Source organism: Camelus ferus, chromosome 13, assembly GCF_009834535.1.
Source record: "Camelus ferus isolate YT-003-E chromosome 13, BCGSAC_Cfer_1.0, whole genome shotgun sequence".
Taxonomy (NCBI): Eukaryota; Metazoa; Chordata; class Mammalia; order Artiodactyla; family Camelidae; genus Camelus; species Camelus ferus.
The window spans coordinates 25,031,380-25,045,572 of record NC_045708.1 but is presented as its reverse complement, the minus strand read 5'-3'; the positions used below and the strand labels follow the sequence as shown (position 1 = coordinate 25,045,572).

The window sequence follows — 14,193 nt, the reverse complement described above, 5'->3', positions numbered from 1 at the left end:
CTTCACCTTTCTATCCCCCAAAACCCAACCCTCCCCTCCTGAGGAACAGGGTTGAAGATTAAAGAAAGGGAGATGAGAGGAATACTAAGGGGAATAGGAATTAAGAAAGCAGACGGAAGATGTTTTTAAAAAGCAAGAAGATGCTTAGACCAGGGCAGAGTAGAAATAATCACAGCAAACATTTATTAGTGTGCCAGACTTTTTGCTAAGTACTTGATGAATATTGAGTTATTTAACCCTCACAACAGCCCTGTGAGATAGATACCCTTACCAGCCCCATCCTTAGGCTAGAAAAGTGAGGCACAGAGAGTTGACATGATTTGTCCATGGTCAAGCAGCTAGTTTAGCAGCAGAGCTGGGGCAGTCTGCTGCTGGCCCCTGTCCGTGCTCAGAATTACTATTCTGTGTTGCCTTAGACTCAGGTGCCTGTAATTTAGTCCTGATTCCAATAAACTGTGTGATCCTAGGCAAGTCCCTTTTCCTCTCTGACCTCAATTTCTGCAACTTCAATAAAAAAGTAGGGGCAGGAAGAGAGGACTAGATGTTTTCTTAAGCCCCTTTCTAGTGAAGTGGAAGATGAGAAAGTAAAGGTAAAACTATTGAGCTAGATTAGAGGAGAAAGGGAGGTAAAGGCAACACCATTGAGCCAGGGAACGTATATGGGGGAGACCTGAGAGGAGGCATCCCAGAAGGCACAAGTCAGGTGTACAGCTTAGGTATGGGTCATCTCACCCTGCGGGCATTTTGGGGAAAGGAGGAGGCTAAAAACAGCCAAGGATTCATCACTAAGAACTTTCCAGAGGCGGGGAGAGTACAGCTCAGTGGTACAGTGAGTGCTTAACATGCAGGAGGTCCTAGGTTTGATCCCCAGTACCTCCATTAAAAAAAAAAAAAGTAATCCCCCCCCCAAATAAAAGAACTTTCCAGAGGCTGGAACCACCTGCTGAGGTGGTAGATGAACCAGAATTGGGTAGCCCTACAATCTTCATGCCCAGGACAGGTCGGAGGTTGGGAGTATGTGCATGTACCTATATGGGTGGGTACATGAATCCTCTCTTCCCCTCACCCTCAACTTCATGCTCAGGACATGAGCAGTCAGGCTCCAGGGCAGGTGTGTGTGTCAGTGCGTGCATGCAGATTGGTGGGCCCCTTTGGGAGAAGTCCAGGAGCGAGGAGGCTGATGATGCCTGTGCTAGCTCTGGGGATCCCCTGCTCTCTCCAGTAGGCTTGGGAAGGCCAGAACCGGGGTGGGGGCACTGCCTGTCCAGTGGCTTCCTTGCATTCCCTCACCTACTTCCCTGCAGCTTGACACCCCCTTCTTCCTTCACTTTCCTCCTCTGACCATTTCTCTGTCTTCTTTTCTATCTCCTCTCTTTTCACCCACATCCTTAATGTCAAGTTAGTCATTCTCAGAGTTGAAGCTTCTGCCCTTTCTTCCCATGTACACTCTTGACGAGTGAGTTCACCCCCTCTCAAGAGTTTAATGACTACCTGTCTGCTGTTATCTCCCAACCTTGTTATCTCCAGTCTGTATCTCTCACTAGAAATCCAGACCTAAAGATGCAATTGCCAGCTAGATATTTCCTCCAGGCATCTTGTTGCAGCCATCTGAGCCTTTCCAAGTCCCAGACCGAACTTGCTATCTCCTCCACCTTGACCACCGACCCCAGTCTGCTTCTCCTGTGTCCTGTGGTTCTGTAAATGGCACCACCATCCTTCAGATTAAAAAGAATCATCCCAGGCTCTGACGTTTTCCTCATCCCCATAAGCTAATCCTCATAGAATGTCATCATTTCTAATCCTTAAGCATCTCTCTCCATCTTTTGTCAGCACCTTAAGCTACTATATACTCTTTCTTATAGCCCAGTAGTTCTCAAAGTGTGGTCCCTGGACCAGCATCACCTACGACATCTGGGAATATGTTAGAAATGTCAGTTCCTGGACCCTACCCCAGACCTCCTGTGTGTGGGGCTCAGCCACAAGCTTGTAGGGTGACTCAGAAGCACAGTAGAGTCTGAGAACCACTGATTAGACCCTTGCAACAGCCCCTCAACTGGTCTCCTGCCTTCATTCATATCTCTTCTGATCCAATTCCAATTCTGTTCAACAACAGTAGTGACTGGACCATGTTCCCTCCTGAATGAAATTTCCCCTGGGTCTCCCTGTGGCCCATCTTTAGGGAAAAAATGTTTAAACACTCTAACCAGTATTCCAGGCTCTTCACAGCTGCAATTAAATTTCCTTTCCTGCTTCATGAAGCAGTTCACAAGAAGAAGATGAAAGGAGAAAGACAATGTGTCTAGCACTGGGCTTGGTACATGGCAGGTGTTCAGTAAATGCTTATTAAATAAATGATAAATGAATGAATGGATGGATTTATGAATCCCTCAGCCTATTCAGGTATACTTTAGGAAGCCTCCATGCGAACATGATCCTGGATAGCTAAATATAGAGCCCAGGTATAATCCGGGAAAGTCATTTGATATATGAATGATTTTGCTTATGGCTCCTGGGGTGAGGGATGGCCTCCATGGTCTGCTGCTGCTTTGGGGGCTCCTCAGAACTTCAGGGTCCTATGGCTTCAGACTCTGTTGCCCTTCTCTTTCAGGGCAAGGGACTCCTCACTTTCTGAGGGATGGAGGTAGGCATTGCTGATTGCGTGTTTTCTGGAACACATGCACTCGTGTGGAGGCCTGGAATGTGCACAGGAGTACGCACACAGACACTCTTGGGCACACAACACACGACACACACAGAGACACTCATGGGAAACACATATACACATGAAGACACAGGACATATATTGACACATAGGGGCACATATTCAAACATACATGGACTCCCCTTTGGCACACTTGCCGTATTGCTCTTCTCCCAGGCTCAAATCTTTCTCTCTCTTTTCAAAAATTGAGCTTGCATTTCAACTTAATGTGAAGAAAAAACTCAAGCCTGCCTCCTTTATTGCTGACACAGCCACCCTTCTCCTAGCCTTTGACGACCTGCTCTGGACCTGGCCGGGTTTTTGCTGGGTGGGGGAAATCTGGCGCAAGAAGATGCTGAGGCGCCACCTCGTGGTTACATCTTGCAACCATTCTCTCACTGGTGAATTATCTAAGAAGCTAGGCAGGTCTCACCAAGCTAGCCTAGCCCTCTCCTCATTCCAGAGCCCAGGACTCTCTGACCATCCCTCAACAAATTACAGCGCTCAGTCTGCCGTGTATTTTGAGGCTTCCTGAAAGATTTGGCTTTCTCACCGCACGAGGGAGAGTACTGAGAGCAGGGACCAGGGGTAAGTTGCCATTTGCTTTGGGGCTCTTCCCTTCTCTTTACACTTCCCCAGGTGACCTCAGTCACTCCCATTACTTTTAGGACCCTCTCTACTGACAACTCCTAAATCTGTCACTTGCCCAGACCTCTCTCTGAGCTCCAAACTGCAGAGAGTAAATGCCTCGTGGAGACAAGCTGCACAAATTCACCATTTAACAAAATGAGCTTATATTTTGCACAAAACTGTTTCTCTCCGTGTTCCCTGTGACAGTGAATGGCCCTGTTATCTACTCAGTGGCCCAGATCGGGAATCTGGGAGTCACCTTTCGTTCTCTGTCCCTCTTCATTCTAATCAATCACTAAGACCTATTAACTAACCCCTACCTATACTTCTTCCACCCTCACCGCCACTGGCTTAGTTCAGACTTACTGCCTCCTGAGCTCCCCGCCTCAGTTGCCCCTTTTGCAGCCAAAGTCGTCTTTGTAAAATGCATACTGAATCACATTCAGTCTGCTCAAAAATCTACAGCCTCAGCACGATCCCACATCTAAGCTTCTTAGCCCGGCACAGCAGGACTTCTAAGATCTGGTCCATGTCCACTGGTCCCACCTCATCTTCCAGCACTCCCCAGTTCACACTCCAACTGTAGTAGTAATGACCTACCTGCAGTTCCCAAGCTTGCATGCCTTTATACCTGTTGTTCCTCTGCTTGTCTACCTGGCTAGTCCCTCCTCCCTTCAGGTCTCTGAACACACTTCCTCTGAGTTTTCTGGGACTTATTCAGCTAGGCTGAGGGGCTCTTATGCTCCAACCACACTTCATTCAGACCCTACACAGCAGCAACTGTTTACATCTTTAGGAGTTGTCCGTTGCCTTGTCTGTTTCCCCTCTAGATTTTAAGCTGCTTGACAGGCAGGGTCAGTCTTTTCATATTTTTCAGGGATTTCAGGAAATCCATGCCAAGGACAAGACTTACAGTACATCCAACAGATTAATGAACATTCCTTTCTGTCTATGCACAGCCAGCCACAGGTAGGAACTTGGGACATGTGCAGTGAATGCTTTTAAGCTTGAGGGCCTAGGTGGAGAAGAGTCTGCAGTGTGGGCCTGGTCTGGCTCAAAGCTGACAGCTTTGGTTCAGGCCTGGTGAAGCAGTGGGTGCTCGTGTGTTGTCTCTGCTGAAGCTCTCAGACCCTTCCCCTTCTCACTTGGCATAGAACAGAGGTGAAGACCTGGTTGCCTGAAAGTCACATTTGGCCTGCAGATGTTCTGTTGGGGTTGCAGTGATTTAATTTAAAAAATTATCAACATTCAAAATCGGGTTTCACATAAAAATTAGGATTTCTGACTTTCTCTTTAAAAATTGGAGGATGTGACAGTGATACTTGGCAACCACCTGCTGATGTGGAAGGGCAGCACTTCATTTGCATGGGAAAGCATGAGCCCCACAAGCCCCACCACTTTAACATCTGAGTCTGCTGGGCAAGAGGGGAAGGGTATAGCTCAAGTGGTAGAGCACTTACTCAGCACCCAATAGGTCACCCAAGAGGTCAGGGGTTCAAACCCCAGCACCTTCTCCAAGGAAATCAGTGAAGAAACCTAATTATCTCCCCCTCAAAAACAAACAATACAAAACATCTGAGTCTGCAACCTGTTCTGGCACTGAAAGGTGTGGGCTGAGGGGTCAGATGGCCTGTGTCAAGTGCAGGCTTTGGCACTTCCTAGCTCCAACACCTTGGGCAAATCACCTACCCATGCCTGCAGAATTGGTATGATGCCTGCTTCATCACATTCTTGGGAGGGTAGAATGGGACGACACTTGAGAAGTGTGTTTAGCAGATGGTAGTTGTGAGCTGCGGGGGCCTGGAAGGAAGAAGGTGCAGGACAGACCACACAAGAGCCATGTTGTCACCAATGAACATTTATTGAGTGTCCACATGTGCACAGCTTTGAACTTGGCGATCACAGAACGCACTGGGGGAGGGAGGGGGGAAGGGTAGGGGGAAGGGAAGCAAGGAATCGGGTTTGGGGGGTCCCCTGGGTTCATAAGAAAGGTAGTCCCTGCTGGAGCCGCCAGTCGCGTCTCTCTACAGAGGAGTCAAAAGCAGGGATGGGAGTTAAAGCCAGGCACCACGATGGCGATGGGGTGCAATCACTAGGGAAACATGCGGATTCTGGGAAGCGTCCCTCTGGTTCCTGGCTCCAGCCAGGCCAGATGGCACCAGGGAGATAGGGACCAGATGCTCAGGTGTCCAAGCAGGGATAAGGACAGGCAAAATAAATAACTCCCCAACCCCCATTGTCACTCTGCTGCAACATGACACAAAAAGCTTAGAGACCAGGGCCCCAGGGCTCCTGGGTCCCCTCAAGGAAGCTCAGGTGGAAGGAGGTTTCCCGACCCCCCACCAGGCCTGTCTGCCTCAGGTCTCCCTGGAAGGCTGGGGCAGTTCAGACCCTGGGTCACTGGAGTTGAGAGGAAGAACTGCGATGTCAATGGCCTGAGCCTGCTCTCTGCCCAAGGGGGCCAAGGGCAAGAACCAAACGGCCAACTTAAAGGACGTGGACCTGGAAGGCCCAAGGGGCACCACAGCCTAGGGGAGCCCACGCCCTGGCCGGCAGGGCACATGGGCTGAGGCAGCCGGCTCCTGCCAGCCCTGTCCCACGTGGGGTCCTCCCTCCTGTGAGGGAGCCAGACATTGGGCACAATGACACCTACTGCCCCCCACCCTGGGGGCTGCTCCAACCTCCCCCTGGCCTGGCAGGGACAGCCACGCTGATTTCCAAGCCAATCCCTGCCCCTGAGCGGGCCCAGGGGGGCGTGACGCAGTTCCTACACTTGAAGGGTGGGCACCATGCCCTCACCCTCGGAAAAGCCAGAAAGCTGGGGTGTTTGGGGGGGGAGTTCAGGGACGGGGTCCAATTTGGGGGCTTCAGGGAAGATGCCTCCTCCCTCCTTCCCTTCCCGCCCGCCCCCGGGTCTGTCCCCAGTGGGTGCCCCCTCAGGGCTCTGCCAGGCATTGCTCCAGGGCAGCCATGCGGTAGTGGCTGGCTGTCTCCTCGCCCGCCTGCAGCCTCATGGCCTCCCGGCACAGCCGGTTGGCCCGAGCCAACTCAACCAGGACACCCTGATAGGCAGCTACCATCTCAGGCTTGACGGAGTTGGGGCTGACGCTGCCCAGCAGCTGGAGCAGCTCCTGCGGCCAGCGGGAACGCAGGGCGGCGGGGGCCAGCCAGGGCAGCAGGGGTACGCAGCCCGTGAAGGCCTGCATGCCCAGGAACCAGAGCTCCTGCAGATCAGCCCAGATGCCCTCATAGTCAGGGGACAGGGCTAGCACTGCCTGGTCTGAGCCAGGCGTGGCCCGTGCCACGTGGGATTGCGACAGGAAGAGGATGGCGGCTGCGAAGAAACCTCGGGACGCTGGTGTTCCCTGAAGAGCTGGAAGGCAAGGAGGGAGGGGGGCATGAACCAGAGGGGCCAGCTGCCTCGCCAGACCCTTCCTTTCCCTTCCTAGTGGGCACACTCAGGAGCTGAAGCATAGCCCAGAATCAGCCTGCCTGGGTTCAAACCCTACCTCTGACTTCACTGTGTGACCTTGGGTCACTTTTCTGGGTCTTGTTTCTTCAACTTGTAAAACGGGGCCAAGAGTGCTAATCTTAGAACTCTGTCATGAGAATGAAATGTAACAATCTTGGAACACTCAACCTCGTGGTCGGACCCTCCTATAGTCTGAGTAGTGAGGGGGGAGCCTCTGCCAGGCCAAGACCTTTAAAGGCTGAGGAGGGGCCAGCAATTTGATTCTTAGGCCAGAAGAGGGTGCCAGAGGGGGCCGTGGGCTGGCGCCTAGGCTCGGCTCACCCGCCTGCAGGGGTTCGCCTCTGCACTGCAGAGGCTCTCCCCTCTAGAGGCTGTCAGGCTAACCTGGTGGCATCTGTGGATGAACCAGCACTGGGGCTCTGCTCAGGGGCTGTGGAGATGCAGCTTGGACTGAGGGAGCACGGGGGCTAGAGAGCAGAGCGGCTCCTGGTCCACCAAGGACATGCTCCCCTTCCTGCCGGGACCCACCCCCTCCCCCGCCTCCCGGCCACAGAGAACAGAGGCAACTGAGGGTACGGGCTTGTTACACCCTGTTCCCAGGCATCTGCGCAGCTCCTCCAACCTGACAGATGGGGCACAGGGAACAGGCGGGGACAGAGGGACCCAAGCAGACACCCACGGCCAAAGTGGGAGACACAGAGGGCTGGCAGGGGCTGGAGCGGATGCCCCTCCCCCCCAACATGCAGCCGAGTGAGGTGGGTGGGGGAGAAGGTAGGTGCCGAGGAGCAAGGAAGCCTGTCACAAGGGAGGTGAGGTGCCAAGCAGAGAAAAACCTCAATGGGGAGAAGTCATGTTTTTGACTCAAAGCCTGGGTGGGGGCGGCTCCACCTTGAAAACACAGAATTCAGATTCCTCGGGCTGCTGGGGATTCCAGGTGCCTATGCCTGTGCCTCTGAGCAGGCCTGTGCTTACACCCACCAGATCTTGCCTTAAAAGTCTTCAGAAGGAAGAGAATGTTATCATTTTGGGAAGGAGGGTGGGGCGGGGCGGGGGATGGAGACACACTTCGGAGATTTCCTCTTGATTAGAAAATTCTGTAAAACCATTTTCTGAAAATGGTGACTTATGCCCAGACCACAGCAGGCCCACCACAGTCTTCTGCCTTTATCTGTTAGGACTGGGTCCCCAGGGCTTACCTGGAGAGGTGCTAAGGAGCCGGGCCATGAGGAGGCCCAGGGTGGCCACGTTGGCAGCCAGGAGCAGCCTCCCCTGCTGCTGTACCAGTGCAGGCAGCGACGCCATCAGGGTGTTCATTAGAGACGTGAAGCAGGCATCTCGCCTGGGGAGAAAAAGAGGGAAAGATGGGAGACAGGGGATTAGTAGAGCCCAACCAAGCCCAGGGAAAACCTGGGATCCTGGGTTCCCAGCTTCACCAGGCCAGGGTTTGGCAAGAAATTCAGTGGTAGCAGGGTGAACAGTTAACTCTGGGCCCTATTTGTGGCATCTGGGGGTAAGACTGGGTTATGGCTGGATCAGGTGGACATACATGCCCAGAGGGGTTCCAGAGATGCCAAATCCTTGTGTGGGGTGGCTCTCTCCATTCTGAGACCCTTTCATTTTAGCACTGACAGGAACCCATGGGCACAGGGAAGCAGAGTAGGAGGTTGAGATTTGGGGCAAGTTTGAGCAGGCCCTCTGCTTCCTGCAACCTTCTCCCTGGCCTCACTTGATCAGCCCCGGTGCAGTGACCACGAGGTTGAGGAAGATGTGACAGCAGGTCTGCAGGCCGATCTCCACGCTGTCGGGCAGCACTGAGGTGTCATGGCCAGGGGATGTGAGTTCCCACTGCTGCAGGAAATACTTGCACAGTAGTGAGGGGGCCCCCTCCTTGATCAGGATCTCCCGGGGCCCATCTTCGACTGTCAGGTGGCACCAGCCGGGTAGAAGGAGCCTGGGGGTGTAGAAGGGACAGATGTTGAGGGGAGAGATGAAGGCACAGGATTCCCTTTGGGGTGGGTGCCCCATCTAAGAGAAGTGGAAGTGGGGGGAAGGAGAACACATCTTTGTAGGCACTGCAGAAAGAGCACAAGCTTCAGAGCTGCACAGGCCTGTGTCACACTTGGGCTCTGCCAGCCAGTGTGAGTGTGGGCAAGTTACTTAAACCTCCTGGAGCCTGTTTCCTCATCCTGAAGGCACGGATGAGACTTCTGTCCTAGATTTGCTGTGTGGACCAAATGAGATCATTTTGGTAAAGGGCATAGTAAAAAACCCTGGCAGGCAGGGGATGCTCAACAAGCAGAATTTCTCTCTCTACAGAGTAATCTGGGCTTGGCAAGTGAGACAAGGCAGCCCAGGTGTCCGGTGGGAAGCAGCCCCCCCGCTCCCCCAACAAACAGAAATAATATTAAGTCTCATGCCCCAGTCGGGAAACCCAGCACAGCCCATTTTGGGGGGAGAGGAGGTGTCCCTGTGTTACACTCTCCTTTAGAACAGTCTGGCTGAACAGACCATAACTGCAAACTCACCGGAGAGCGTCCCCTGGCCAGGTGGGCCCTGGGGTGGTGGGGGAGATGGCCAGGGTGGCCACCTGCTGGGAGAGGTCATTGGCCTCCTCAGCCTCCTCGTAGAGGGTCTTGGCATAGCGCACGAGGAAGGGCAGCAGCTGGCAGACCTCCTTGCGCAGGGATGAGGTCTCCTCGGCCAGCCAGGCACCCAGGATCCGCACAGAAGCAAACACAAAAGGCTCCTTCTGCTTCTCCTGCCCCACCTGTTGCCAAAGGACCCCTTGAGATGGAGCAGGACCAGAGACCCTCCCCTGCCTGGTCGCCATGCCAGCCAGCCTAGAAATAACAAAGCTAGAAGGGAATACTGGCCTGTGAGCCCTTCAAAGGTAGGCCTTGAGCACCCAGCACCTGGTAGGGACACACTCGAAGGGTCTGGGCATGGAGCAGGCCCTCAGGGCCTGCCTGCTGAGCAAGCTGGACTTCATACGACATGCCCCTGCACTCTCTGGTACTCAAGTCACCTCCACCTGTCCCTCACCTCTAAAGTATCTCAAGGTTAGAAGGAAACTCACAGATCCAAAGCTAAGTAAACACTCCCTTAACAGTGGCTCTGACCTCGAGTGGGAGGCCTGGATGCTGGCTACTAGGTAAATACCCTCAGTGGTGGGAGAGAAGCCCCCTTTCTGGCTAAATCAGAAAGAATGAGACAACGGGAGCTTGGCATGGTGGGTGGGAACTATGGCTGGTGAATTCAGAGACCAGAGTTCTGAGTGAACCCCTGTGGGACAGAGAGCTGGATTCCCAGACAGGGAGGGAGGAGGGGATGTTGGGGAGGCCAGGGAGGCAATCAAATGGAGTTAGCTGAACCTCTACAGAGGCCATGAACCAGGCTGCCCTGGTCCTTCTCCCTGCACAGTTACAAGTTTGTTGTGTATGTGTGTAAAACAATGCTATAGATTGAGAAGAACAGACTGCTTCAATTTTGTGTGTGTGGACTGGGGGGAGGGTTGTGAGTGGGAGGTTACTGTGTTGCGTGTGCGCGTGTGTGTACTGTGATATGAGTGCACATATGGTGTGTGGTATGGTGCTTGTGTGGAGGCTCAGGGAGGGAGAGAGAGGGGGGCTTGGCCACACACTACTCCCTGGAGTGCTGCAGGATCAGCCTTTAGTAGGTGCGTCTTCAATGCTTCCCCTTTACACCCAGGTGCAGGGAATTCACTCCCCGCTTTCCCTTGCCTTCTGGCTCGTCCCCACACTGAGCCCCCTCTGTGGGCCACTGCATCCTCACCTGCTGCAAGTAGTGGATGACAGACCCGATGGCCTCCTTCATGACGCTCACGAGCTGCACCTTCTGTGGCTCCTTAAGCAGTGACTGCTCACAGCGGGTGCATTCCTGGATCCCCAACTCCATGAGGGCATAGCAGGCGGTCACCACATCTTCTTTCACCTCTGTGCCTGTCTCCTCCAGTGCCAGCCGCACCTCCACGCATGCCAGGTTCACCAGCAGGGCCAGGAACTTGCTCCCGGAGTTGCCCGCTGGGATCCAGTCGGAGCCGCAGGCGTGCGCCAGGCGAGCTGCCAGCTTCAGTGCGGGGTTGCGCTGCCAGGAGCTCAGCTTGCTGCCTAGGATGCGTGCCAGCCCGGCCTGCAGATCCCGGAGGCATTCCGAGGGCACGGTTGTCGGGGGCAGAAAGAGGGGCAGCAGCTGGCAGAGCTCAAACTTGCTGGCATCCTCAGCTTTCTGGAAATCTTCACTGAGGCCCCGCAAAACAGCCAGCAGGTCGGGCTCGGCCTCCTTCCAGCACTGTGTCTCGGCAGCAGCCAGCAGCCCCACTAGGAGTGCCAGGGCCTGGTCAAAGCCATAGCCGTGCCCCAGGTATGCCTGACACAGGGCAGACACGGTGCCTCCGGCAATTAGGTGTCGGGGCCCACGGGGTGTGCCTGCCACAGCTGTCAGGCACTGGTAGGTGTCATCGATCATGGAACGGCGGGCAGCATCATCAGGGTCCCCCCGGGCTGTGAGGAAGGTGCTAAGGATGGGGATCTTGTTCAGGACCTGGGGATGGGCGGCTAGTTCAGGGTCGCTGCAGAAGCAGGCCAGCAGGGCCACGCCCAGGGCCCGGAGAACGTGGTCGGGGCAGCCATCTGGCGCCTCCTTGGAGGTCAGGAGACGATTGGGGAAGGTGAAGCCGACGGCATCAAAGATCCGCCGCCGAGTTTTGGCATCGATGTCACCTGCTTTGACTGCCTTGGTCACCTAAGGGAGGTATGTGCCATCAGTGGGATGAAAGGAAGAGGTGTCAAAGACTGTCTCCTGCACCCTGGGGGTTGACCATTAGCAGGATTAGGGTTATGTAACAGGACTCACTCTGGGATAAGGAAGCATCTCAGATGTCACTTCATCCAGCTCCTTCCTTCTCCTCAGAGACAGAAAGGTGTGACCCCTGGGATCCCTCATCTACGATAACCCCTGTGGAAGGGAGGTCCAGTCCTCCTCTACTACTCGTTCTGCCGTTTCAGCACCTGGTCAGTTGGGAAGTTCCTCCTGATGTCTATGCTAGATGCCCACAACCTGAGCTGGAAGAGGCTTACAACTCAGTGTTTAAAATCTTCTAAGGATTTAGGGTCCCTCCTTAACTGTATCTCCAGAGAAGCCTCTGATCCATTCCCGCCACCTTCTCAGGGGAAATGGCTCCTGTGTCTCGCCGCGCAGCCTGTCAAAACATTTCCCCTTACATTTCACCTAAACACCTCCTCTGCTGCAGTGTGAGCCCTTGACTCTGGAGCCTTCTCCCTGTTGCCATGGCAAACAAGCAGCGGCTGTACTCCCTCCTCCCTTCACCCCCCCCATCAACCCCCCCCCTTCCCAGCAATGCAGCTCCTGTTCTGCTGTCCCCAGCTTGGGTTCCTCCAATAGGGCTAAGCCCTGAACCAGATCCTTTACCCTCAACCTACATATTGCGATCCTGGCCATCCCCTAGGACCCTTTCCCAGTCACTTCCAGTCCTGCAACTCTCTCCACCCCCAAAACAATCATCCCCAGCCCTCAAGTACTCTGCACTAGTTACTACCTGCTGCTGTTACCCTGTGAGTCAACTCCCATCTGCTCTGGGACGCCCCAGAGAGCAGACCCAGGCAGCCTCTTCCAAAGCTCCTAGGGCCATAAGCCTTATTCACCCCCATTCTCCCCTTTGCTTCCCTCCTCAGGGGAGCAAAAATGAGTCCACAGGCAGGCACCTGGGGCCTTCTTTGGTGTCTCCAGGGTTATCAGCACCATCTATGTATCCTAGGGGATTTCTGACCCCATTCCTAGGGGGCCCAACCACCCAGCCCTTCCCACTCCCAATTTTCAGTCAGTTCCTTACTAGCAGCAGGGCTGCAAACTGCTCGCTGTCATTCTTGGCCTCACGGAGGGCTCCCAGGTAGCGTTCCAGGGTGGGGTTTCGGCCCTCTGCTTGGTTCAGAGCTGGCTCGCAATCCGAGGCCATGATGCCCGCCTTGCCCAACTGTGAACACAAGAGGGACTGAGCATCCCTCTGCAGAGGAGGGGTGGGGGTGGGAGTGGAGGATGGAGGGAGGGATTAGCACAGAGGGAGGGGAGGATCAGGAGGATGGACTCCTCGGGACTGACTTCTCTTGGGGGAGTCCCTTTAAGGGGCTGGACCCTCAAGTCCTTAGGGATAAAGAAGGGACCCTGGTCCAAGGTCACCTCCAGAAAGCGGGAAAGAAGGACCATGCATCCTGCTGCTCAACTGGACAGCTCTCCTCACCAATCTCCTGGGGGTGGGAGGGGGCTGGCCCACTACTCAGATGCCCCCTGGCACCAGAGGCCAGGTTTTGTCTCCCTCCACCAGGCATACAGGGAGGAAGGGAGTGGTGAGGACAGACAGGGAGGGATGGAGACATATATGGGTGAAGTTCGATTATCCGGACTCAAGCTAACATGAGGGAAAAGGGCATCCTAGGTTTCCTTTCCCCTCCCTTCTTCAGAAGAGGCAGGAGGCAAGCTTCAGCAGAAGTGAGGAAGCAGGGTACTAACCAGGGAAGGCTCTGACACCCCTCTGGGGACCCCACCCCTCCAGCCAGGGCTCTCAGTCGCCCCCGCAGGCTCTTTGCCTCCTCTCCTTTCCCTCCCTCGGGCAGAAGCTGCAGCAGCAACAGCAGCAGAAGCAGCAGAAGCAGCAGCAGAATTAACCCCTTGCACTCCCTCTTCTCGCCCTCCCCGTCTGGCTACCAGCCTGTGGGTGCCGGCAGGGGCTGGAGAAGCAAGAAGGGGTCCCGGGTAGCTCCCAGGACAACGGAGAATCCAAAAGCCGGATAATCGAAGCGGGGCTGCTGAGATGGGAAGAGGAGAAAGGGAGAAGGGTTCTTGGCGGTCACCACCTGTCCCGCCGCAGCCAGGTCACAACACGACATTGATGAAGTCACGACAGGGCAGCGATGAGATCACACTTCACGATGGCGCGGTGATGTCACGGAGAGATCAGGGCAAAATCACGACATGGGACAGCCCCCAAAGATGACAGGGCAAATTTTAAAAAAAGATATAGCTATATATTGAGAAGGGCTGTGACAAAATGGAGTCTCGACAGGGCACGATGATGTCGCGATATGGCGAGATGGAGTCACGATAGGGTCCCCGGGGTGTGTCGGCATCGATCAGCGCCGGCTCGGAGTGGCCCCGGCTGGGATGTAGGGGAGGGGTGCCTGAAGGGGGCTGAGCTCACCAGGCTGCGGCCCCGAGCAGCGAAGTCTTCTCCAAACGCGATGCTCCTGAGCCTGGGGCCGCTGCTCACGCCGCGTTGCCCACTCCCGGCTCCGGGCAGCTGCAGCTCCACCCCCACCCCCGCAGCGATCTCGACCAATCGGCGGCGGCCTCACTCCAA

General features: G+C 54.8%; 1 protein-coding gene across 2 annotated transcripts; it reads right to left on the bottom strand.

Annotated features, from left to right (window-relative positions):
- Positions 1-5,173: 5,173 nt before the first annotated feature.
- On the bottom strand, positions 5,174-14,119 carry NCDN (neurochondrin). 2 transcript variants are annotated; one of them, XM_032495905.1, is made up of 8 exons: positions 14,035-14,119; positions 13,691-13,758; positions 12,673-12,813; positions 10,596-11,564; positions 9,329-9,570; positions 8,530-8,754; positions 8,000-8,142; positions 5,177-6,704 (listed from the first exon to the last, which is right to left on the bottom strand). In XM_032495905.1, exons 2-8 carry the CDS (start codon positions 13,721-13,723, stop codon positions 6,268-6,270), a joined length of 2,190 nt encoding a protein of 729 aa, XP_032351796.1. In that variant the 5' UTR covers positions 13,724-13,758; positions 14,035-14,119; the 3' UTR covers positions 5,177-6,267. The 2 variants fall into 2 exon arrangements, with proteins under 2 accessions (XP_006186365.1, XP_032351796.1); XM_006186303.3 differs by lacking the exon at positions 13,691-13,758 and having other exon boundaries at positions 5,174-6,704; positions 14,035-14,114.
- Positions 14,120-14,193: the final 74 nt, after the last annotated feature.

What these genes read in the sequence shown, in the direction of transcription:
- NCDN (XM_032495905.1), bottom strand. Translation starts at nt 13,723, where the DNA reads ATGTCGTGTTGTGACCTGGCTGCGGCGGGACAG. An exon ending in TGGCCAGGGGACGCTCTCCG is followed by an intron (nt 8,755 to 9,328) that starts GTGAGTTTGCAG and finishes CTACACCCCCAG; the next exon opens with GCTCCTTCTACCCGGCTGGT. An exon ending in GCTCCTTAGCACCTCTCCAG is followed by an intron (nt 6,705 to 7,999) that starts GTAAGCCCTGGG and finishes CTTGCCTTCCAG; the next exon opens with CTCTTCAGGGAACACCAGCG.